Source organism: Meleagris gallopavo, chromosome 2 (assembly GCF_905368555.1).
Source record: "Meleagris gallopavo chromosome 2, MGAL_WU_HG_1.1, whole genome shotgun sequence".
NCBI classification, from domain to species: Eukaryota; Metazoa; Chordata; class Aves; order Galliformes; family Phasianidae; genus Meleagris; species Meleagris gallopavo.
Window position 1 is genome coordinate 375,586 of NC_139405.1, and position 25,362 is coordinate 400,947.

Below are 25,362 nucleotides of genomic sequence, written 5' to 3' on the forward strand. Positions count from 1 at the left end.
AAAGGACTTTGGCTTGTATAAGCTGCATGGTAAAGAAATGAAATGTGATGCCTTGCATCATGCTCCCAGAACTACCAACATACATAGCAGGACTTCCTGGACTTTTAATATTATTTAAAAAAAAAAAGGAAGAAGGAGAAGAAGAAATAAAGGCCTGTCTAGTAGTGAGAGGGATACGCTAGAGTAGTTGTCTTCAACTTTCAACTTTTTTTACTGTGTGTTCAATTACCTGGTGAATATGTGCTAGTTATAAAACTCACCTAATTTTGTTCTCAATAAAATGAGGAACAAATGGACGGTTATCAGTCACATTAAGAGTAATCACAGCAGTGCCATTTAAAGATGGAGAACCTTTGTCCTTTGCCATCACTGTTAAATGAATCTCTTCAAATCTAGACAGGTTTCCAGTTGTTATTATTTTCCCCTCACTCTCATCTTCTATCAAGAAGAATACACTGAAGTTTAGATCTGGGATAATGTAGTATTCAATAAGGCCATTTTGCCCCTGCAATGAAAGGAACACAATTTTATGTCACTAAAGCTTGCAGGACCGTGTTATTTCAGAGATTCTAGTCCCTTATCACAGGCTCCCTGAAATCTCAATATTTCCTTGCCTAAGCTGATAGACTTTCAGAGGCATTTTAATCATATAGCAATAATCAGGACTAATAGATAATTCACAGTTAAGTTGTAACACAAGAGCAGCTGCAGCCGATGGACAGAGTCATCAGCATCACGCCGTTTCCTCCCCTCTATTGCCTTTGATGCTTCAAAAGCTATATATAAATAAAAATGCTACCTCAATAGTTTTGTAATCGAAATTCATAACTTAGAACATCTAAGTTAGATTTTAAGTAGAGGAGGATATTGATAAGTGAAGATTTTTTTCCTTCTAGATTCCCTGTGTGACTTGGGACAATGCACTTCAGATTCCCTGTCTGTCAAAGTGTGTTCATTTTCCTCTGGTGCCATAAAGCTTTGTTCACACTGTCAGATGTATTGAGAACTGTATTTACATATTACCAAAAAAATAAAAGTAGTAAGAATGAATTTGTGGGAGAAAAATTTCTCTATCAATAGTAAAGAAAACTACATGCATTGTGAGTACATTTTAAAGGGTAGGACACACTGAAACAAGAGATGTTACAAGGTCTTAATGGCTCTAGACAATTTATTTGGAAAATGGAAACTTGCAGTTTCAATGTTAGGACGGGTGTTAATAGAAACACAAAATGGAAGAAAATACAGAAGCAGTTTGCCAGTTATACAACAAAAGTGTGGGAAAAGGTCTCTAAAAGAAAAAAAATATTAAATTTGTAGTGAGGGGACACCCAAGAGTCCCCTGAAGGAGCAGTGTCAACAAGAATAAACTAAGGTCCCACAGATCCTTCTGGCACCTTTAGGAGAGTTGCAGCCTCCTTGCTGCTGTGTGTGTAAGCCCTATTCCTGCCTGCCTACATCCACACGAGAGCTGGACTTAATGTAGCTCTGTGCACTTTGTTTTCCTCAGTCAAACCTTAAGCTTTACTCTGTATTTCTTCCATAGCTCCCCAGAACTAGGATCAAATCCTGGCACATGCATCTACTGTCACTATATAATCTGTAGAATTACTAGAGCCAAAGCCTTCATTGCTGGGCCATGCCCCAGAATTCTGAAAGGATGCAGAGCGGATCACCAGACACATCTGAAAATGAGAATTTCATTAGGTCTCAGTGCAGGGTTCTCAGTATGGCAACTTTCATAAGCATTTTCATTTTTTATATAAAATAATACCAAATAGCAAAAAGGGTCTTTTGATTATTGCAGCAAATATATTACAACTACAGATATTTTTAACCAAAATGACGCATGAAATATTAGGAATGTAGCTGGTATTTGTGTTCTGCTGTCACTTCTAGATGTTTTGTCTTTTAAGTGACATAATTAATATTGATGTCATGGTGATCTAACTGACTGATTTATCTCCTGTTACCTGGATACAACCCTGGTGGATACAGTAGATGCAGTACTGGCAAAGTCAGTCAGTCAAACAAAATTACTTTAAACAATGGAGACAAAGAGAATGAGCTAGAGTACCACTCTTCAGAGGCATTTGATGAGCATACATTTATATTTTCAAGTCAGATCCATGTTGTTTAGTTTTCAGAGAATCCTCCATTACAGAAATTCAGATAATTTCACACTGATTAAATTGCTTATGCTCTTGTGTACTTTTGAAAGACTAGTACAACTCCACATAATAAGGGGGAAAGCTGGGGCAAATAAAGCTGAAGAAATATGCCCAAAAATAGGGAGCACGTCGTTGTCAGAGCAGAAATAGCAAAATCCTAACTTCCAATTCCCAACACTGGTAGTAAATTACGATTCGCTTTCTGCTACAGTTGGTATTTCATGCCTAAAGAACAAAGAAAAGTATATTCAGGCTGCAACTTAAAGCAGTGTCAAAATCAAACATGAGTAGTTACCTGATCTTTGTCAGTAGCATGCACAGTTATGACATGAGCACCTACTGGATTAATCATGTTTATAGAAGCGGAATAGGAATTCTGAACAAATACTGGAGCATTATCATTCACATCAATCACTAGAACAGTGACATTAGTAGTTGCCTAGAAAACAAAATAGTTTAGAGAATCTTAGAATATTTAGAATGTTTTATTTAGCAATATTTTATTACTTGCTTATGTAACAAAAATTATAAATAAGATTTTAAGAATGCTGTAGTAGAAGAACAGGTAATGTTTAATTTTGTCAGCTTCAAATCAGAGATCATAACAAGATTTTAATACAAAAGATATAGGAATTCATACTTGCATTAGGATTCTACTTTTTGGAAGCTTTCAGAATGAGTAAGAATAGGATACGTATAGGAGGTTCTGTGTCCTACTGTTGCGGCTGATAATGGAAATACAGATTTTGTAGTTCTGTTGATTGTGTAATAACTTTTCAAACAAGAGAAAGAGAGCAGAATTGGAACAATCTACTGAAAATTGCTTTTCCTGCCATGAAAAATTAACACAGTACTTCTAGTTCTAACTAAAAGCAACAGGCAAGAATTCCTCTTCCCAGCACAGGTTACTCAGCAAACAATTTAGGGTCAAATTCTACCCTGCCTGATTATAAATTATTTCAATTATTTCATTTCTTCAGAATGGATATTGGTGGCAAAAATCTGACCCTAAACATGACTGGGTGACTAATATATTTTGCACAATAAATGTCTCTGATAAATGTTCCTCCCACTATTTCAAATCTCCTCTGACTGGAAGTGTCACAGTTCGTTACAGCAATATTTTTACCTGATAGAAAGGGGCAGATTTATTGTTGACTGCATTCACTGTAAGGGTATACTTATTCACATTTTCATAGTCTGGAGAGTTCTTTATCATAATGTTCCCAAGTATTGCATCTATTTCAAATATTTCTCCACCACCACCTGAGATACAATCAAAGCAATGTTATTAATGAATATATCTTAGAAATGTAGCATTTAAAATGGTAGTTTATTATACATTTACTTGTGTCTTGAGCTCATGAAAACTATTCTGTAGATGATGTACCAGAAAAACATAAAAGATTGATTGGAATTTGAACGGTGAGCCAACAGAATGGGTTAATGAGTTCTGCAGATACATCCACCTCAATCATAAAGTAATAGCTTTTGAGGCATGCAAATGATGATGGGCTACAATGGAGTCATGGAGTACATCTCTAGAAAGACACTCCTCTAAGCCTGCATATCTCTTTGAGACTAGTGGAGGTCAGAGGTGTTCCCAGGCTCTTTTGCAGTCCTCTGACCTGTGTGTTAAGTCTCATTTGCCTGTTGCAATAGCCATCAGTACTGTAACAAAGCAGTGCACCTACCTGCTAAATTCTATAAGAAGAGATGTCACTGAATTTATTCAGGCTCTAAGGAAGGTGGACTAAGTAGCACATAGGTGTAAAGAGAAATCAAATTGTCACTGCCAAAAGATGTGGCAGAGATTTTTACTGGCTACTCTTGTCCAAAACTGCTTCAAAGTTTGTATGCATATTGGAAATAAAAGATCCTAAAAACTATATCCACACTACTCTTGATGGTACAAACAACAACAGAAACTTATAGTGCCCGCAGGCACTATATCACCATCTTTGTCACATTAAATGTAGTGGCAAAAGAGGTTCTCTTCTCAACCTTGATCCCAGCAGCTACCATAGTTAAATGTGATAGGAAGCACAAACCAGAGCTCTCTGCTGCTGCAGTTCACAATCTGGCACACTAATTTAAAATGAAATTAGAGGCAATATACATTAATAGCTTGTGCAGAAATCTAAGGTATCAGAGGAGGTGCTGCTTGTTGTGCTACTTCTATTGCAGAGGTAAAGGAGTCCAGCACAAGGGTGAAGAAGACAGCTCTCCAACAGTCCATGGTTGTATATCTGTTCCCGACACACTTGTGATGCATCTAGTAGCTGCAAAATGATCACAGTCAACAAGCTAAAGAGAGGCTTAATTTAATAGCAGTTAGAACAATTGTAGTTTCTGCAAAGAAAGCTATTCAATATATTGAAAGCTATGTGGGCATAAATTATTAAAATAGTAAAGCTGGTGAAAGTGAACCTTCTTTGTTTACGTAGAGAAGAGTTAGGAGCTAACACGTATAAGGCTATATATGCTGTTAGCAGTGTACACAACAACATGACAGTTCTTCCAGTGTAGCAAGAGAACCCCTAGTTACCTGTAAGGCTATAAAGAACAAAAGCATTGTCTCCTGTGTCTCTGTCTGTTGCTGTGACTTTTCCAACTATGAATTCCACATCCACATTTTCGTTTACACTGAATGGAGTCACTGGATTAAACACAGGTGGCCAGTCGTTAACATCAGTGATCTTTACGACAACTGTGCAGTAACCCCTTTTCTTCTCAGGGATTCCATCATCTTCAGCATATATTACAACCTATAAGTAACATGATTATTGGAAATGAAACCATATAAATGGATACTTGTATTACGATTAAAAAATCTGGATGAGTTTTAAACTTCAGAGTATTCTTAGAAATGTAAATTTGAATTCTGAAATCACTTCAGAATGGTTACTGAAAACTTCAGGAGTAGCTGATTGACATAAGATGACCTTTTTTATACAACCAAAAAATTCACCATTTTTTTTTTGCTTGAAACAAAATAAAATGACGAAAAATATCTAGCAGTAGCAGCAACAGTAGAGAAGAAGATTAACCATCGTCTTGTCTCCAGCCCCTTTTCAATATCAAGCTAATTAAAAGAAGTCATCAAATACCCAGGGAAAAAATTAAAATGTTCTGAATACAAGCTTTAAGAAAACAAAAGCAAACCTGGTACTCTGTAGGTTCCTCTTCATAATCAAAGGAGACAGTGGAATAAAGAATTCCAGTTGTTTCATCTATCCGGAATTTTGTTCCATCTCCACTGAGAATGCTGTATGTTAGGACACCATTTCTACCTGTATCGTTATCCTGAGCTACCAGGTGGACAATCTGGGTAGCAGGCAAATTCTGTTAATGGAAAACAAATTGAGGCTCTCATAGACTTTGGTTAGCTGCAATTTCTTGAAATATGTCAAAGGGGGGAAACAGACACTGCATATACTGAAGAATAGAACTATTTAATCAGTCCATGTCTTTTCTTCAGAAAAAAATATCACCACCTTTTAAAACCCATCAGATGTTGATCTCAAGCATTTGACTTGCTGTTAAGGAATTACTAATAATTAATAATCTCTACTCCTTTGAAACTACAGAGATGTTCTCAAACTTTGAAGTCATTTTTCTGCCTGAACATTAATTGGCTAATAATTTTATTTTTTTAATAAATGATCTAGTTCTTCCCTTTAAAAAATGTTATTTGCATTAAGATTGGCAGTAAATATCAGCATTTTAGTTTTAGGGCCATTTGAAACTTGATCTAAAGTAATTTGATCCAATTCTGCATCCAACCATTTTTCTCTGTAAATATTTCATATGGAAATCCATTTTTAAGGTTTGGCAATTTGATTCCAACTCTTCTACATTGAAGTAACTGGGAATATTAAAAGTAGGCATAATAATTAAATGTAGATTTAGTTAAACATTAGAAATTGACCAGATTTCAAATGAGTTGTGGTTGTTAAGGACAACATTCTGAATCGGCTGGTAATCTCAAAGGTATGTGCTACCTGAAACATAAACCTCATCAGTGTGCTGGATTTTTTGTTTATTTGTTGTTGTTGTTTTAAGTTGGAAGCAGATTAAAGTGCAGAAAGAGTTGAAGAGTGAGATGTAACTTAGATCCTTATGCATAGCTAAATGCCGTGACTTCCACTGCAGACCACTGTAACATAATAGCCACAGACTGACTTGCTTTCTGCCACCACTTAGTGGCGGATCATAGCAGATCTGCTTGCATGAGAGATGTGTGCAAAAATAGAGACTTGTTTCTGTTACTTCCATGCAAGAAGCTCCACAGAATCACACAGAGTTGTATGGATTGGAAGGGACCGCCAGAGATCATCAAGTCCAACCCCCCTACAAAGCAGCTCCCTAAAGCAGGGTGCACAGGTAAGCAACCAGGTGGGTCTTGAAATATCTCCAGAGAAGACGACTCCACAACCTCTCTGGGCAGCCTGTTACAGTGCTCCATCACCCTCACCATGAAGAGGTTCTTTTGCATATTGATGCAGAACTTCCTATGCTCCAGTTTACAGCCATTTCCCCCTGTCCTGTCCCCACAGACCACTGAAAAGAGGTTGGACATATCCCCTTGTCTCTCACACTTGAGATATTTATAAACATTAATAAGATTCCCACTCAGTCTTCTTTTCTCAAGGCTCCCTTACAAAAAGCTAAGAGAGAATCAGATTGTAAATGCAAATGATATATAGAAACGCAAGATAGGAATGGCTGGCGTTTTTTTTTCTGCCGTGGAGTCCTTTATTAATAAAACATTCACTTTTTCTTCAGTTTGTCCTCACTTCTAGACCATTCTCTACATATTAGGATTTTCAGGTTGAAATAAACTTTAAAACATCATATGGTAGAACACAAAGCCTGTTAGTTCCATGATGTTTACTTATACACTCAACATAAGAGTTTATTATTTGTTTTCATTACTATTTTGAGGATTCCTTTTTATGATTCAGTTTGGATAATGTTTTCTTACCTCTTCCAGCCGTTGTTCCAGTAGAGAGGATGTGAAAACTGGAGGGAAATCATTTTCATCAACGACTTCCACATACACAGAAACTTCATTGTATATGCTAGCAGTAGATGAATCTGTTGCTCTCACATTGAAAAAGAATGGAAAATCTTCCACTGTCAATTTCTTTCCCGTTCTTATGATACCAGTGGATGGATCGATAATGAAATATCCTATTAAAAACAAGCAAAGAAAAAGAAGTTGCTCTGATTTTGTTAGTTAAAACTGAAGATAGAAAGCCTTCAATGTAAGCTATATGTAATTTATATATCTTATCATAGGTTATGGTATCCTTCCAAGAAAAACAACAACAAAAAAAAATTACGCATGAATTTATAAGAATATCAGCTAAATCCAGGTCTATAGTTAACAAAAACTAATAACTAAATAAGTCAGTACGCAAACCAATGAGGAGAAGTTCACTGCACCACTTTCTGTTCAGGTGATCTTCACCTTTCTCTGAAAGATCAGAGATTATTTGTTCTTGCTTCAGCAAGCAGTTATTTTATTCATTATGAATTCCTGTTGTGACTGAAGATGAGGGATTCTGCATTTATTAGAGTCTCTTGACAACTTCTAGGGAACAACAACTTCAAAAACTTTACAGTAAGATAAATGCAAAGTGGCTACATTTGATTTAGCAAAATTAGCTCTATTAGTTTAAGATTAGTTAAAAAACAAAACAAAACATAGCACTAAGTACCAATCCCCTTTATGCTATGGAAGCCTGTTTTACACATTCATACTTAAAAAACGCTGCTGAGTTAGATGAAGTTTATTTGGTTGGTTAGTTGGTTGGCAGGTTTGTGCTCCAGCCAGAAGGCTTTATGCTGATTTAGGTATTCTCTCTCCAGTCACTGTACCTGTATGCCTGATAGGTACCATCTGATCCTCACGTAGCAGTCAAAAAAAGCCCTGTACAGCTAGTGCAGTCAGATCTGCACCATGTGACTGTAAATAATCTGGCAAAAATTCACTTGCCATCCTGAACACTTGCTCCATACTGAATTTATAGATCTGGTTGATATACATTAAATGTTCATGGCTGTAGAACTGAGATAAAAACAAAAAACAACAACCACAAAAAAAAAAAAAATGCAAAATGTGAAGCGTTTTGCAACAGTATTTCTGTTTAAGGCAGAATCACAGAATGGCTTGGGTTGGAAGGGACCTCAAGGATCACCAAGCTCCAACCTCCCCGCCACAGGCAGGGCCATTGACCTCCACATTTAACACTAGACCAGGTTGCCCAGGGCCCCATCCAGTCTGGCCTTGAACACCTCCAAAACGGGGCATCTATAGCCTCTCTTTGCAAGTCTGTTCCAGAACCTCACCACTCTCATAGTAAAGAGCTTCCCCCCAATAGCCAACCTAAATCTTCCCTCCTGCAACTTAAAACCATTTCCCCTTGTCCTGCTGTTATCTATCCTTTCAAAGAGTTGACTCCCATCCTGTTTATAGGTTCCCTGTAGGTACTGGAAGGCTGCAATGAAGTCACCCCTTCTTTTCTCCAAGCTGAACAAGCCCAGCTCCCTCAGCCTGTCTTTGTAGGGGAGGTGCTCCAGCCCTCTAAACACTTTGTGGTCCTCTCCAAGAGCTCCTTGTCTTTCTTGTATTGGGGGCCCCAGACCTGGACATAGTACTGCAGATGGGGCCTCATGAGGGCAGAGTAGAGAGTGACAATCACCTCCCTGTCCCTGCTGGCCACCCCTCTTCTGATGGACCCCAGGATACCGTTTGCTTTCTGAGCTGCAAGAGCACACTGCTGTGCTGCTGGTTTTTCATTCACCAGGACCCCCAGGTCCTTCTCTGCAGTGCTACTCTCAAGGATTTCTCATTCTGGTCTGTATGTATGTATACCTGGGATTCCTCCAGCCCAAGTGCCAAACCTTGCACTTTGCTGTGTTGAACCTCATTAGGTTCACATGGGCCCACCTTTCCAGCCTGTCAAGCTCATAGAAGCCCACCAGATTGGTTAGGCATGTCCTTCCTCTAGTGAAGCCATATTAGCTGTCTCAGATCACACACTCATTCCTCATGTGATCAAGCATGTCATCCAAGAGGATCTGTTCCATGATCTTCCCAGGCACAGAGGTGAAACTCACCAGTCTGTAGTTCCCCGGGTCCTCCTTGCTCCCTTTCTTATAAATGAAAGTGACATGGCCATCCAGTCATCCAGGACCTCACCTGACAGCCATGACTTTTCAAATACTATGGAGAGCAGCTCAGCAACCTCCTCAGCCAGCTCCTTCAGAACCCTGAGATGCACACCATCTGGCCCCATAGACTTGTATGCATTTGGTCTCATGAGGTGGTCTCAGACTTGCTCTGCCCTTATATTAGGGGGGGAGGGTGGGACTTATTGCCCTGATCCCCACCTAGAGGTTTAGGGATGCAGGGTTCAGGAACACATCTTTTTCCTCGTTATTTTGTGTGAAAAGCTTACCCTTTTCATCTCCAGACACGATGCTGTATATCACAGGGACCTTATACAACACAGTGATCTGTACAACAAACGTATCTGGCAGCGTTTTCTCACTCAGAGGTGCAGGCTGATAGACTGCTTCAGAGAACACTGGGAATGAAATGTTGGTGGGAGCTATAGTTACTGACACCTGCAGGAAAGAAGACATGACCACACACATTACACAACAGAAGTCTGGAACTTTTTCAGTAAGAAAAATCCTAGGATTACTGCATGCTGAGTTTGACATATTAGTACCCGTACATTAGTGAAAAATGTTAAAAAAAAAAAAAAAAAAAAAAAGGAATAGCCAGCAATCTCACCAGTTTAGTTTCAGCTCATTTTTTTCCTAAATACAGAGTGGGATTCCTCATATATAGTTTCTCACAATTTCAAGAGACTTTTTTTGGCTTAACAGCTTTCAGAAAGAGGATTTGTAACAAATTATTCCACTGTATATGCACAATCAGAACAGGAATGGTTATAATTGATTTTATGAAAAATTGTGCAAGGCTGTAAATAATGCCTCTAGTTCACAACAATATGGACAGTTTCATTCTAAATGCCAGCCAGCTGCTGTACGGTGCTCTGAAGAACATAGGCTTCTAACTGTTTTAGGTTCTGTTGAATATAATTTTCTGTCTTTATCCTTATGCATTTCTACTTTTTCTTGAATTTTGCTGATCTGGGATACGTAGTGGCAAAAGATTACAGACAGTAAAAAAAATATCACTGTGTAAAAAATATTTCCTTTGTCATATTTCAATTTCTCACTCCTCATTTTAAAATGCATTTATTTCTCATACCATGAGAAAATAAACAGGGACACCTTATTTGCTGTCTCCTGTTTATTATATCACACTTCCACTATGTACCTTCCGACTGTCCCACTCTTGATCTTGCACAGAGGTTTCCAATTCCTCTACACTTCTTTCCCCACAGTCCAAAGCCTCTGTCTTTCTTGCATCTTTTCTGAAGTGGAATGATCAAAACAATACAAAACAGAGAATGTACCAAGCAACTGCTATAGCAGCATAACTTTTTAAATGCTATCACAGTGTATCCTGTTCCCGAAACAGACATGCAGTGCTGACATTCCAACTCCTCCTTGCACACTTTTGTCTCACTAATACCTGTTACCTGTAGTTAAACTCAGTTTAGAATAAAGCAGTTTGGTGAATGAATAAACTTTGTAAGTAGACACTAAAGTAAGAATTTTAGTACCTTTACAGAAGTTGAAAGTGGTGGCAGACCTGAATCCGTAGCAGTGACTGCCAAGGAATAATACAGGGGGAAAGTCTGTTTGTTTAAGTCTCTTGTTAATGTGAGTACTCCTGAGGTACTGGAAAGATTAAAGAGGCGTTCTGAGTTTCCATCTGAAGAGGGAAAAAACAAATGTTGGAAATATTCAACAGAGCCAGCAGAGACCAGTGACTGAATTATATGCCCAAGATTAGGAAGACTTGAGTTGAAAACCTGCTCTGTATGTTATTTGAAACACATATAGATGCAGTACGAAGTCTCCCCTGATTTTGCATTTGTGTCACAGAGTCCTTTCAGTTGGAAGGGCCCTTGTGAAGCATCTAGTCCAATCTCTCACTCAAAGCAAGATCTTGGATGAAATCATAGTATATTGCTTAGGACTTTAACCAGCCTAGTGATGGTGATGGAAACCTCCAAGGGTGGCCTCTCAGGACAGTTTGTTCCACTGCTCAGTTATCTTCATAGAGAACTTTTTTCTCTCTTATATTCACAGATGAGTTTTTTTCCCTTATGTTATGATGGCAGTCAGAAACTTTTGCTTCTACTTGTGGCAATGATATCTAATTCTTCTGTCATTAAATCTTCACCTCAGTGAGGAGTTTAGCTCCATTTTCTCAGTAATCTCATCTTAGGTATAGGAAGAGAGACAGAACCTTGTCTCCAGTCACAAAAGCCTGGAACATCTTATCAGTGTCATAGTGCCATGAGCTGAGCATGTTGGCATTGAATCTTCCAGGTATTTGGTTAAAGATTACAATGCATATTTGATGCGTGACAACTATAGACACCATATAGGTATGGTAGATGCAATTATGTGGTATAACTGCTGGAGCTCAGATATACTACCACATGTCAATACCACACAAATGTGCCTGGTGTATCCAACTTTTCATTAGGATTCATATTCAAGGCAATGTTGTAAGTGAAGCCTAAAATTCCCAATTACTACTCCAGGACAAGAATATCCTTCTTTGTTTCTGTAGTAAACATTCACTAGAAGCCATTATTTTGATCAGTTTTTAGATGATACAACAGCATAATCTCTCTTAAAAAGTCAGCTTTATGCATAAATAGTTTAAAACATTTGTCTCTCACATACATTTCTATCAATTTTGAATGTAATTCTTCAAGATGCAGTTTTGTTGTACCTTTCAGGGTCTTAGCGCCACAAAAACATTAATAGTTTGGTAGTACACATGCATTCTAGTAATAAACACCCATGAGGCTTTTCCTAACATACCTGTAATATTGTAGAAAATGCCTTCATCATAACCTTTACTTTCATCTCTTGCATCAATATCTACCACCAATGTACCAGCTGTAGAATTGTCTGGAAGGATCTGGAAATACGAGGGCTTATCAAACATGGGTCCTTCTTCATTAACATCTTCCACAATAACTAAGAAAAGAAGGTCCGCATCTGAGTGTAAGTGTGAATTTCACTTAAGAAGTTACAGGCTATTGCTTCAGCTCATATAAGTCTCCACAGTTCCTCTGTATTGAGTTTATATTCTTTCAACATAAAGAAAACAGCAACTTTGTTTTCTGAACTTCAAAACAGCTGCCCTTTGTGGATTAAATTCTTTACTGTTCAGAAAATATTTTCCTCATAATGACTTCACTTCTGGCTAGCACGTTGTCACTACTATCTGTCATGAATAATATCACCTCATTGTCTCCTTGTGCTCTATCCTGTGTCTCTCTCATCTCAAAAAAGGAATAAAGGAATAAGGAATGTCAACGTGTATGTGTATGGGGCTGCTGAATCACGGCCTGAACCTCTGATTGATCACCTGAGGTGAGCAATGAGTCAGTCACGGGAGCACAGGTGAAGGCAAATCACCTGTGCTGTAGGAAGGGGTGGAGCCTGGCTGCACCTCTCCTAGAGCCATTTAAGAGCTCTAGGAGAAGGATCTCTCTGGAGATTCGCTCCATCGGAGTTCATCTCGCGAGCCCAGGACAGGATGAGTGACTTTCTCTCATCTTTCTCTCATTACTCCAATATAAATTATATTAGCCAAGCTCCTGGATATATATATATATATACACACACACACCGTCTGTATATCTATTGATTATACAGTATGAAAAAAAGCTTCCTTTCTGACAAAGCAGTTAAACATTTTTTGAGAAAAATTTCATCTGGCCATAATTAAAAGATCACAATCAGTTCTAATAATTTATTTTAGCTGAATGTGTTAATTCTGAGGACTACCTTTGTACATTATAATTACATATGCTGAAAGAGAAATGAAGGAAATTTTTTTGTAATAAATTAGAGCTACCTGTAATGTTTGCTGCATCTTGGAGATGGGGCTCACCAGGATTGAAAGCTTTTAGTGTAAATGTATAATGGGCACAGCTTTCATAGTCCAGAGGTTGCACTGTTGAAATAGCTCCAGAAAATTCTCCAACATGAAATGAAGTCTCTTCAATAATAGTGTAATGAATAATGGCATTGTACCCGGTGTCTTTGTCTGTGGCTGTTATGCTTAAAATCTAAATTTAGGAAAAAAAAAAAGCATTTATATTGGAATGAAGAGAATGGCAAAGCATATGCACAAATATTTAACTGTATCGTGTTTACTGTCTGAATTACTCACAAAACCTTTAATTGCACAGCTAGAATACTGACACAGCATATAGCAGATCAAGTAACAGATGTCATAATCTAGGGTGTTACCCCTTTCCTTGATTCCAACCAATCATTACTTCGCATCCACAAGGCAAATATGGAGCCAGAAATCGATATATTAAGTGAAGACAGAACAAGGGGATACTAGGTACATGACCTAGCAGGCTTTCAACAGGATGCCTGTAGGCCCTTTGAAAATCAGACCTATACAGTGCAGCGCCACAACTGGGGGTAGGAGGGGCAGGGAGAGGGGCACAAAGATAACTTAAGAGAGATCAAGTGGAATAGGCAGTCCACTGTCACATAAAATGAATACACACTGATTTTACGACTCTATAGACTCAACAGGCATTCACCAATGCACAATCATCATCACACCAATTCCAAGATTACATAACACTACTGCAGAAGAACACTCTTAATGCCACGCACCACATGTGGAGGATCATTCTCTTTTACAATCACTGAGTACAACTCCTGGGAGAGCACAGGTGGGTTGTCGTTTACATCTTCTACAGCAATGCTTAGAGCTAAGCTTGTAGATAGTGGTGGTTTGCCAGAGTCAGTGGCCTGTGAAGAAACAAGTTATTAAATACAGCATTACGTAGATATAAACTTATTTCAAAATAAAAATTCAAAAAGGAATCTTTGTCTCTGGAAACTTCCTGCTGGGTCAGTAATCACTCAATTATATTGGTCTAACTCTGATCTGAATCTAACGCTGATCTGAATACCTTCTAAGAGTTTCTCGCTTTGCTCAGTAGTTTAATTAGCTGTAAAGGATTCCTTAAAACACGCTGAGACACAATGGCAGGTGCTGGAAAAACTACTATTCATTAGTAAAAATTTAACAGCAGGAAACAAAGTTCTCAGTGAAAAATATAACAACCAAAAAACGAATGAATTTTAATGGAATTCATGAAGACTAAGATTTTTTTTTTATTTACTCAGTATTTTTCAGTTTTATCTTGAGAATTTTGCAAACTTGCAACAAATTTTTCAACTTACTATTATTTTCAGCTCATAATTCTCCATTGTTTCTCTGTCTAAGGATGTTCCTGTCATTAGCTTGCCTGTGGAAGTGTTAATATGGAACATTCCAGCAAAATCATCTTGCAAATAATAGCTTATAAATGCATTATCTCCTATATCCAGATCAGTAGCAGAAAATGTTCCCAGATCTAGAGGAGCCGCATTCTCAGGAAGAGATAGTTTTGTTTGAATCGATTTTGAGAAAACTGGAGGATTGTCGTTGATGTCACTTACTCTCACGGTTACCTGCATTTAAAAACAAACAAACTTGATTGTAGAAACAGTATCCAAAGGAGAACATTTTCATTTCAGTCTACAAAAGTTTATAGAAAACAAAGAAACAAAAAAAAAAATAACAAAGAGGGTTCCTAACTTCAGCATTTGGACATTTCCACAACCTCAGCATCTCAGCAATTCTATTTTTTTTTAATCCTCAATTGTTACAAGATAAACTACTTTAACCGGAAGAGATGAGCAGAATTAATAATTTGGGGCTTTTTAGCAAAACTATGCACAGAATCAGTTTCAGTGTTCACCAGTTTCTTCAGTTATGAGTCTTCATAGAGGAACACTCTGGAAGTGATGCAGTTTGAGAAGATGTCAAGATTGTAGTACTTCCTCAGGAGAAATGGAAATTAAATTCAACAAGTCTCTTGAAATACTCATTCTTACATAACCAATGACACTTATCTAGACTTTTTTTTTTCATTTAATGTTCTAGTGGTTTTAAAAACTGATGATTAAAAATGCAACACACTGTACCAAAGCAATAGCTGTGTTGGGTGGCACCACAGAATCAACAGCTTCTACCACGATGCTGTATAGGTCATCATCTTCTCGATCTAGCGTGGCAAGAGTCACAATGTCTCCTTGGTCACTAATAGTGAACTTGTCAGTATGTGATCTCAGAAAGTATGCTACTTGTATGGCTATGCTTCCAGTCAGTGCCTTCACAGAGCCAACAACAGTCCTAGCAGGTTCCTCTTCTGGAATGCTGAACTCGTAGCTGGAGCTTTCAAAAGCCAGTCCGAAGCCAGTGTCATTTACCAGCAGGTAGACAGTAACAGAGACTAATGAGGGAAAATTATTCAAATGTTAGAAGTACTAAAATAACAAAGCTGCTGGTGAAATAATCATGTCCTGCACCCTATTTCCCTAATTTTTTGGGGCAGTCATAGAAATTGACAGAAACTGGCATGTAGGAAACAGTAGCAAAAAGAAAATAAAAGTCAGTAGCAAAGAGGAATAACATACAATACACAAGATATAGTGACTTCTATACGTAACCTTTCATGCTTGAGTGGAGTTCCAGAGCAACCACACTTACTGATTACAGTAGTGCTGCCTCAGTAAGTAGGAAGGAAAAGCAAGGACTTCACAGGATTTGATTTTTTTTTTTCCTCTAAATTATATTGTAACAAAAGAAAAGTGTCAGCCATAAAACCCAATGAGTTCAAATTCTACTTAGATTTCTCATCTTATTTTAAGAAAATCAGTGGTTCCTTTTGGTCATAAAAAAAATCAAAAATATTTCCTAAAAATACATGGAAAACATTATTAAATATTTTTTTGAAAGAGCTAAAATATGTTTGCTAATTTAAATGTTTCTACATCTAAGAAAATAGAGAAAACACATTTGACACAGTATTTTTTATTTTTTTAATACTAGAAGCACTATTGTGCTATCCAGATCAGGATTATTCAACTAAGCTCCCTGTTTATAAGATCACCTGGGAGGAAATCAAAGGGTAAAAAGCAAGTTTTCATTACTGCTGAAACATAACATGAATTCTAACACTAATTAGCTTTGATTTCATTGTTTGTAAAGATTACATTTATGTGGGAAGAAAGAAAAGCAGAAGGTGAAAACATAATTTACCATTTGATGCAAGCTGAGGAACTCCATGGTCAGCAGCAATAACCGTCAGTGTAACAACCGTATCAGCTGTGACGTGGGCCAAGCTACTGATGAGGATGATCTCTCCAGTATGGTTACTTATATGGAAAATATCAGAATAGTTCTCTAGGCTATTTTCAAGAAAAATTAGTATAATATTCATGTTAATGACACAGGAAGTATCCCCTGATTCCCCTGATTACTTTTGTAACAAGCAACAAACAAATAGTATTTATTTGTAAATATAAATAGAACCAATAAATAGAATTTATTTATAAATATTAAAAAGAATGCCTAAGAAACATACTCTAGCAACATTAACCTAGGTCTATCTGCCTTTTTATTCCCTAGCACATCTTCCACATTGAAGAAAGTGAGAATTCATGCTTTCACTTCCCATTAGATCTCAAGACTTTGATCTTCCCACAAATAAGAAGCAGACACTGTACACTCAGCTGCATATTCTGCAATGTAAGAAGAAGAGGTGACTTTCACTTGAAGACTGCAGATCCTAGTTTCTGCACACTCTCGTGGGTAACTGGATTGCTCACAAGAACAAGTATATGTTTAAGGTAGAATGCCATCTCACAGATAAAACTCCTCTCTCTCAAGACCCTATTTTTAAACACCCATAGTTTTCTGACTCATTCATCTTAAGGACTTCCTAATCTATATTTTCCTGTCTCAGGAAACAGAATATGTATAAAAAGAATATGTATAAAAATATCTCATTCTTGGAGATTCATTTGCTTTCTACTCAAATTCCAACATGTCTATATAAAATTTTAGAAGTGGAAATAAACCTTGACTTTCAGTTCTTGATGTTATCTTCTAAATGTTTTTTTATTTTTATTTTTTTAATGGTGTACTCCTGATTTGAAAAGTTAATAAAACACAAATTAATACATCTCCTCTTTGCTAAGTTTAAAAATCATTATAGATTAAAGCATTTGTAAAAGGTCTTATCTTTAGGTCACCAGTAAAAGTACTTTGTGAGAAAATAAAAACACCCTTTTGTTTCTTTAATAAAAGATACTTATTAACCTCCTAGAAAGTTACCTGTATGAAATAACAGAATTGTTCCCGATGTCAAGGTCAGTAGCAGACACTGATAGTACAAACGCTCCTTCTTTTGCTGTTGCTACATGTATGCTGGCCAAGTAGTGCATTTTTGTAAACAGAGGAACATTATCATTCACATCTAATACTTGAATGCTGATGTATGTGAAATTCTGGTGTGATGACAGGAGAAAATCGTGACTCAGAAAATGCACAAATACTGAATTTTTGTTAATAAAAGGACGTTGCAACAAAGCGTAATGTGATCCTCTACATTACCTGCCTTTGAGGCATTCCATTATCAGATGCCACCAACAGCAGTTCATATTTCTCTTTGGTTTCACGATCTACATAGCCATTAACCAAAATGGTTCCATCCTAAAGAAAGTAGTACAGTTCAATACATGGAGCATTTTGATAACTCTTGCAAACCACATTCTCAAAGGACATGAAGGATTTAAATCCTCTGTTCTCCTTTGGACAAAAGCAATGTATGACCAGTAAGTCTTAGCTTCTGGACCTGGGCTTATAATTCCAAACTTGTCTGTGACTTGGTTTTGGTTTCACATATACGAGAACAATTACTGCCTATTCTTTTTACCTGATGAGGATAACTATGTCAAGTAACTAGCTGAAAAGCAGTTTCCTTTTCAGAGTTTCCAAACCCTTACCTGCTGGATGACATATGGGTTATCCCCATCCTCAGATGATAAGTGATAAGAAATTCGTGCATTATCTCCCTCATCCAAATCAGTAGCAGTTACATGTCCAACTACAGGAGGAGCACCCAACCTGTAATCTCCCTCTAGGACTGCAAAACTGTAAGACTGCATCTGAAATTCAGGGTTATTATCATTGACATCTAAAACTGTGATGTGAAACAAGCAACTTGAATTAAGACCATCCTTTTCAGCATCAACTGCCCATACCTGCCAAGGGAAACAAAAATAGAATTGTCTGCACTGCCATTTTAATGAGTTAATGAAGATATATTAAAAAAAAAAGGGGGGGGGGGGGAGGGGAGGAGAAGGGGGTAGAAAGGAACACAGTAGAAATGAGCCAAAACTCATTATCTGCCCTCAAATTTACTTGTAAAGTGAATCCAGGTGTAGTCTCCCTGTCCAATTCTGTGTCATTTCTTAATGAAAGTACTCCAGGAATATCCACAGTAAAAAAAGTACTGTTGTGAATGAAGTGTCCTTGAGAAAAGCCAGCCTAAAAAGAAAAATTAGTTTATATAAGATTAATATTCATTTTTTAATATATATTATTGATATTAATACCTTATTTGTCTATAGGACTTCTCATTAGAAAAAGCTCAAGTGCTTTGCAAGGATAATGAATGAAACCTTCTAACCTGAGCTACAGGAATAATGGACTTCTCAGGCAAAGAGAAATGGGGGAAAGTAAGAAGCTTTTGTAGGATTCTCTACTTAGGACCTACTCATTCCTTTCCTAAAACTTTCTAGGACCAATCCCCACAGTGGGTCATCAGCAACACAGTTAGTGCAGTCTGAACTGGGAGATACGTTTATACTTCTTTAAAAGTGACATGAGCAAAAACATTATAGCGAATCAGAAATCTCTGCCTCCAAGCATAGTTACCAATGCCATGACTACATGTGAAATTTCTTTATAGAGAAAGAAACAACTTTTTAAAAAGCAGAATGAAATAGCGTCATTTTCTATTAAAGAAAAAGAAACTGTATCAGCTTTAGAATTGCCTTCCCCTTAGTAAGAGTTTCATCAGGGAGAAAGTTGACTTAATTACAGAAAATTACTAACATATGCTAAGACAGAAACAAGTTACCAAGCAATATTAAAACAGAGTTGATTATTTCCCATAATATTTAAGGTTTCTGCTATTGCTTATTATATGGTATGACATACATGCATTCATCATTTATGCACATGCACAGAAAAACAACTTCCTCTGTCCTAGTCTACATGTATTTATCCTTTCCTAGATTCTCTGAGATAGCCAGGAAATTATTTTGTAGGTCTTAACTCCATTGGTTGCTGGCTCCATAGAAAGCAGAATGATGTTTTCATGTCACAAAATCTATTTATTATCAACCATTTACGAAAATCTCCTTTAGCCCATCCAATACTCTTAAAGAAGAAAGACATCATCCTGACTCATCAAGATGAGATTACTTTGGTACCTACCTCATCATCATCAGTAACACTGAATGTACAGATAGGGCTACCCTTTTGTATGTTTTCAACCACAACTATATCATAAGTTGCTTGATTAAATTTTGGTGGATTATCATTGACATCTAGTACATGGATAACAACTTGCGTGCTAGTGTTAAGACTTGGCTGCCCTCCATCTGATGCCTCCAGTTCTACTTCAAATTGCTTTGTGGTTTCATAATCCAGCTGCTGGCTCAGGAAGAACTGTCCAGTAGTCAAATTGACAAGAAACACTGGCGAGGAAGTTAGAGGTTGTTGGCTAATAATCCTGTACTTCACGAGGGCATTGGTGCCTGCATCCAAATCTGTAGCAGATACTGTCAGTAATTCACTTCCATGTGCTTTGTCTTCAGGGACAGTCACTTCATACCTACTTGATAAGAAGACTGGAGGGTTGTCATTCACATCATCAATGACAACTGTTAAATTGAGAACTGTAGAAAGCCTAGGTTGGCCTTGGTCGCTAGCAATCACTTCTAAGTCGTAGATGCCTTGCATTTCTCTGTCCAATTCCTTTTTCAGCAAAATTAATCCTGAGGCATCAATATCCATTTTTCCCTCTGCACCTTTCAGACTATAAACCACTAATCCATTAAAACCAGTATCCACATCAGTAGCTGGCACACTGGTAACAAAAGTTCCAGCTGGTGTGTTCTCTGGAATCTTAATGGTAGTGTTGGTTACACCAAACACAGGACTGTTATCATTGACATCTGTAACTTGGATAAACACAGTAGCATAGTCAGTAGTAATTCCATCTGACAAGGAAATATTTAGTATGTAATTATTCTGGGATTCATAGTCCAGTTTGATTTTTGTCCAGATGGTTCCATTGATGTCAACATCAAATGTTGCTGATTCTGTCAGTACTCTCAATATAACTGGTATATGGGGGGTTAGAGACTCATATTTTACCTGTGTAAAATAAAATATTATCCATAAATGAATTCAAACCAATAAATTGCCACTTAAAAAAAGAATTGTAGTTTTAACTATGTTCAAATTCATTTTATTAGTTTTACTTACTAAAAGTAAGAATCAAGCCACACTATACACAGAAAAATACAGCTGGAGAGGATTGTCTCTTATTGGAACATGACTAGGATGGAAATGTAAATAATATAAGCATAACGAAAACAATAGAGTTCAGTTTAACTTTCAGCTCTGCCTTCCTTTACAAAAAGAAAAGCGAAAAAATGAACTAACTCAGGCAGCCAATAAAATATAACACTGAAACACACTGTATTCTCTCTGATTTGGTATTAAACCTCCCACCTGTCTTCATAATTGCATCTAACAGGGAGTTATCATAGTGTATTGCAGTGGCCTGCTTGTCTAAGCATTTCTGGATCAAAATGGGGGACAAGTTCTCTAGAGCCTTCTTAGAAAATGTCCTTCTGACAGCTTTCTGATAGCTACAAAATGGAGTCCTGGTATCTCATGTCTCTGGGTCTTATATGTATCACAAACGGATGAGTGTATATTGCTTACAGCTTACTTTTGGGCCACTGGAGTCTTTGTAGAAAGTCTAAAGGCAATGGAGAGCTAAGAATGAGAGTTTAATGTGTCAAGTAGTTCTAGCTGTGCTTTATTTGTTGAATTGTTTTATTTTTGATAGGTTGCATGGTTAATTTTTTTTCTTTTGTTTTGTTTTCTTGCTGCTGAGGACAGGTTGTGGTGGTGGTAGGGATTGTTTCCAATGCTGGATGGTAGCAGATACTGTTTTAATTTTTGTTGGATTATAGGCTTCAAATGATAGACAAGATCAGTGTGTAATAGAAATGAAGCTTAAGCAAACATAATTCAAGGGGATATAAACATTTTGAGCATGTAAGAAAGAGAATTTCCTTGTAACTACCACATCCTACACAAGTGATAAAATAAAGTTGTTCTTACTCTTGCCACTTCAACAGGACTGACTAGCTCTTCCTTCACAGACACATTATATGTTTTCTGAATAAACTGAGGTCTGGAATCTCCAACTGCAAAGATGTGCACTGGCACTGATGAACTCCTTGGATTTGTCCCACCTGCAATTAAAAGAAAAACAACAAAAGAAAAACTTTTTTTGTCTAACAAAAAAAGAAAAACACACAAAATGACTTCTGCCTAAAAGTATATATAAATATATATTTCCACTGGTACTGATTTGTTTTGCTTTCACCTCCCATCCTTACTGTTAGTAGTACAGCACTGCTGAGAGGTCCTAACAAAGATCAGATCATCATTTATTGGATGTTACACTTTCAGTACATGAAATTGAATACACACTACAACACTTAATATTTAGCACAGACAGATATAGACCAATGCACCTCTTGTGCAACTATTCTTCTGCCAGTATTCATTTTATCCACAGAGTCATGATTTGAAGACACAAAGCACGTATTGAGAAAATCAGAGAGAGAAACACTGGAAAGATGAATATACTTCAGATGCTCATGCAGGAGGGGGATATCCTTCCTAGGTTACATTTACCTTTGTCATTATTCAGATTGACTATTCATCAAGTTCTCTGTTACTCTCTTAAACCAAAGAAACTCTCAATAAATATGTCTAAGGAAACTACATTTGTTCTAGTCATCCTGAAAATGGTTTTGGCATCTCCACTTTAGTTTCTCCATGCCCATATGGATGTGAAAACACAGACCAAGTTACTCATTGCATTAATTTTTTATTTCTCTACCTGTAAATTGACTGAATTATACATTTCTAGAATTTACAGGAATTAAAATTCCTCTAATTTATAACGTATATGCCTGAGTCTCAGCCTACTGCCCTATGCAAAAGCAGTCAATAATTAAGTTAAAGGTAGGTATGAGACTTATGTCTATGGAAACCTGCAAAATAATATAAAGCAAACGGAGCTTTAAGAGCATGATCAGAAAGTAGGGTTACAGTAGTATCTTGGATGAGTAAGACAAATTTTCTCATCTTTGACAAACAAGAAGAGGTGAAAATAGGCTCCTAGACTTTATTTTTAAAATATCATTTATCTTGAAAACATTCCTTAAGAGAAGGGGAAAGAAAAAACACCAACAAAATGAAAAAATAAAAAACAAAACAAAAAAAAAACCCGAAAACCTTCATTTGAGATTGTTGTGTTGAGCTGTACTAAAGCTGTACTGTCTTACCATCAGTAGCTGTTACCCATAGGACAAAGTTTTTACTCTCGTTGATTCTTAATGGGATTACTGCTTTTAAATTGATTTGTCCTGTGGCTTTATCCATTTCAAAGTATCCATCTTCATTGCCACCAGCTAAGACAAAGCTTATTGCTCCATTTATGCCATCATCTGGATCATCAGCAGCAACCTACAGAATAAATAATTTTACTCTAGATTTTTGTGGTATTATAAATAAGCACAGAATTACTTATTCCTGTGTAGTCTGCAGAGAAAATCATTAATGGAGCAGATACTTATGAATTAATATCATTCTCTTATCTCTCTTACAAAAATCTGTACATACAAGCTAAATACAATGCTTCAGCATAAACAAGCTTTCAACAAGTTTTACAATTACATCATTTTCTGGTCTCTAGCAGCATTCTGTTCTCAATAAATACCTCACAAACAGCTAAGTCCAAGAAACCTGTTTTCTTTCTCATGTTTGTAGAATTCAGGATGTAAGATCAAAAAAAAATAATCCTTTGTCATTAATGACTTGGGATATGATGTTCATCTGTGATGCTGTGTTTATAGAATATCTAGATATGCAAGGCTTTAAAGAAAACGTGGACAGTTTTTGAACTCAGAGACGTTCAGAAAAGATCCCCGTATTCAGAAAGATCACTACACAAACCAAAGCAAGAACTCACTCACATAAAAGTGTCATTTGTACTTAATACTTCTAGTACCTGAAGAATGGGCATTCCTGCAGTCATATTGATGAAAATAACTTGTTCATATCGTGTGTCTGTAAAGGTTGGGCTGTTGTCATTTTCATCTAGCAACAATATGTTGATTGCAGATTGTGCCTCATCATAAGGCGACAAGTGATCTCTGGCAGTGACCTTGAAAATGACACAGTAAAGATACTATTTAGTTTAGAATGCATGCTCTATAAATAGGAGGAAGAATGAGCAACAATTGCAAGCAGAACAAACTCTATCACTGCAGTGTTATTTCCCTCTGGACAGTTCTAGAGTTGAAGTCTGGATTTGATTCTTCAAGTGAGCTGTTGATTCATCTCAGAGAGAATCAACCTCTTTCCATACTTAGATATCTGTTTGTCTCAGCTTGCTTTGGAAAGAAGTGGGCTTATTACCTGTAGATGAATAGATGGTATTTGCTCCCTATCCAACAGTGTGGAGTTCCTCACAGTTAGAATCCCATCTTGACTTATCTGGAAGGGACTATCAGCTGGAGTAAGACTGAATGTTCCCTGGAAGCCTCCCTGCAAGCAGTAATGACATAAATTGAAATTTGCTTTTAAACAGGACACTCACCAAGCTAGTCCATTGGGATATTTTATTCTTAATATTTTATTCCAGGTGGAGAGCGTTTAACCTTCAGGTGTAATTGATGTTTTTGTTCCACAAAAACTGGATTGAGAAACTTGAAAGAAATACATCACCGAGGCTGATGGCTTTATGTCTACTTTATACTTCTATGCTTTCATGTCAGTTACCTTCAGCAAACCAGGAGGAGTATTCAGAGGCAGAAAAAAAAAAGTTTACTCTTGGGCTGCAATACATTCCTCCTCAAAGAACTGAAATTACTCTTGTTATCATTAAATATATGGAGGTACACAGAAAAAATACGTATCTATACCAACATTCACCACACTCATTTATTGCAAATGCACCATAAGGCATATTTCAGAAGCACAGTATTTGTAACAATGAAAACTGCATTCATTTTACCTCATCTTTGTCAACAGCTTCTACTCGAAGAACTTCCTTTCCTTTTGGGAAATTTTCTAGAATTGAGACATTGTAGCTTAACTGTGAAAAAACTGGAGGATTGTCGCTTACATCTTCAATAGTAACCAGTACTATAGCATCAGCTGTTTTCAGAATGTTGTCTTGCTGTGCTGCCTAAAAAACAGAGTTTGTAGCTGTAAATTCCATACTGTAATGACATGAAACCATTCCACCTTAATGTCATGACATCAATACATATATTCAACAAATGAAGATCCCTTTATTCCGTGTTGTAGATTATGTAAACAATGGATGCCAACTGTGCCTTAACATTGCCATGAGAAGCACTATTAACAGCAACATAGGCTCTTATACTAGTTTATGAAATTGAGACTTGATATGAACACGTTGAACAGGATAACAATGACTACCTCAATGCCCACAATAAGATAAGGACATTCTTCTCTGTCAACTGCAGTCTTTACTTCCAATATTCCACTATCAGCATTGATTGAAAAGGTGTTGCTATAGGCTGGAGGGCTCACTAAAAAACAACAGAATACTGCAGGTTAATGGAAACAAAGCAAAACATTCAGGCCAATCTGTCCTTTTTATGATTCAGCCACAGCAAAATTAACAGACTGTAATGCTGTAATGAGATGGTAATAGCAGGGTGGCAAAGTCTTAGGCTACAGCAAATGAGAATGAGTCCAAATCCAGGAGCCACAGATGCAGAAACAAAGGAAAACCTA

The 25,362-nt window shown here is 37.0% G+C and overlaps 1 protein-coding gene across 2 annotated transcripts in view; it reads right to left on the reverse strand.

The window, feature by feature from the left end:
* LOC100539746 (protocadherin Fat 4-like) overlaps positions 1–25,362 on the reverse strand; it is a 45,175-nt gene that overhangs the window by 8,669 nt on the left and 11,144 nt on the right. For both annotated transcript variants that reach the window (XM_085218456.1, XM_010706369.4), the window contains exons 10-34: positions 25,042–25,154; positions 24,611–24,784; positions 24,013–24,141; positions 23,603–23,758; positions 22,878–23,058; positions 21,640–21,773; positions 19,714–20,658; positions 18,634–18,759; positions 18,216–18,473; positions 17,824–17,922; positions 17,545–17,717; positions 16,468–16,616; positions 15,351–15,658; positions 14,565–14,834; positions 13,989–14,126; positions 13,207–13,420; positions 12,162–12,320; positions 10,883–11,034; positions 9,641–9,809; positions 7,159–7,367; positions 5,337–5,516; positions 4,720–4,939; positions 3,301–3,437; positions 2,467–2,610; positions 261–505 (exon numbers count right to left, since the gene is read on the reverse strand). In XM_085218456.1, the coding sequence (XP_085074582.1) occupies positions 261–505; positions 2,467–2,610; positions 3,301–3,437; positions 4,720–4,939; positions 5,337–5,516; positions 7,159–7,367; positions 9,641–9,809; positions 10,883–11,034; positions 12,162–12,320; positions 13,207–13,420; positions 13,989–14,126; positions 14,565–14,834; positions 15,351–15,658; positions 16,468–16,616; positions 17,545–17,717; positions 17,824–17,922; positions 18,216–18,473; positions 18,634–18,759; positions 19,714–20,658; positions 21,640–21,773; positions 22,878–23,058; positions 23,603–23,758; positions 24,013–24,141; positions 24,611–24,784; positions 25,042–25,154 (5,182 nt within the window). The remainder of the gene's footprint in view (positions 1–260; positions 506–2,466; positions 2,611–3,300; positions 3,438–4,719; positions 4,940–5,336; positions 5,517–7,158; positions 7,368–9,640; positions 9,810–10,882; positions 11,035–12,161; positions 12,321–13,206; positions 13,421–13,988; positions 14,127–14,564; positions 14,835–15,350; positions 15,659–16,467; positions 16,617–17,544; positions 17,718–17,823; positions 17,923–18,215; positions 18,474–18,633; positions 18,760–19,713; positions 20,659–21,639; positions 21,774–22,877; positions 23,059–23,602; positions 23,759–24,012; positions 24,142–24,610; positions 24,785–25,041; positions 25,155–25,362) is intronic.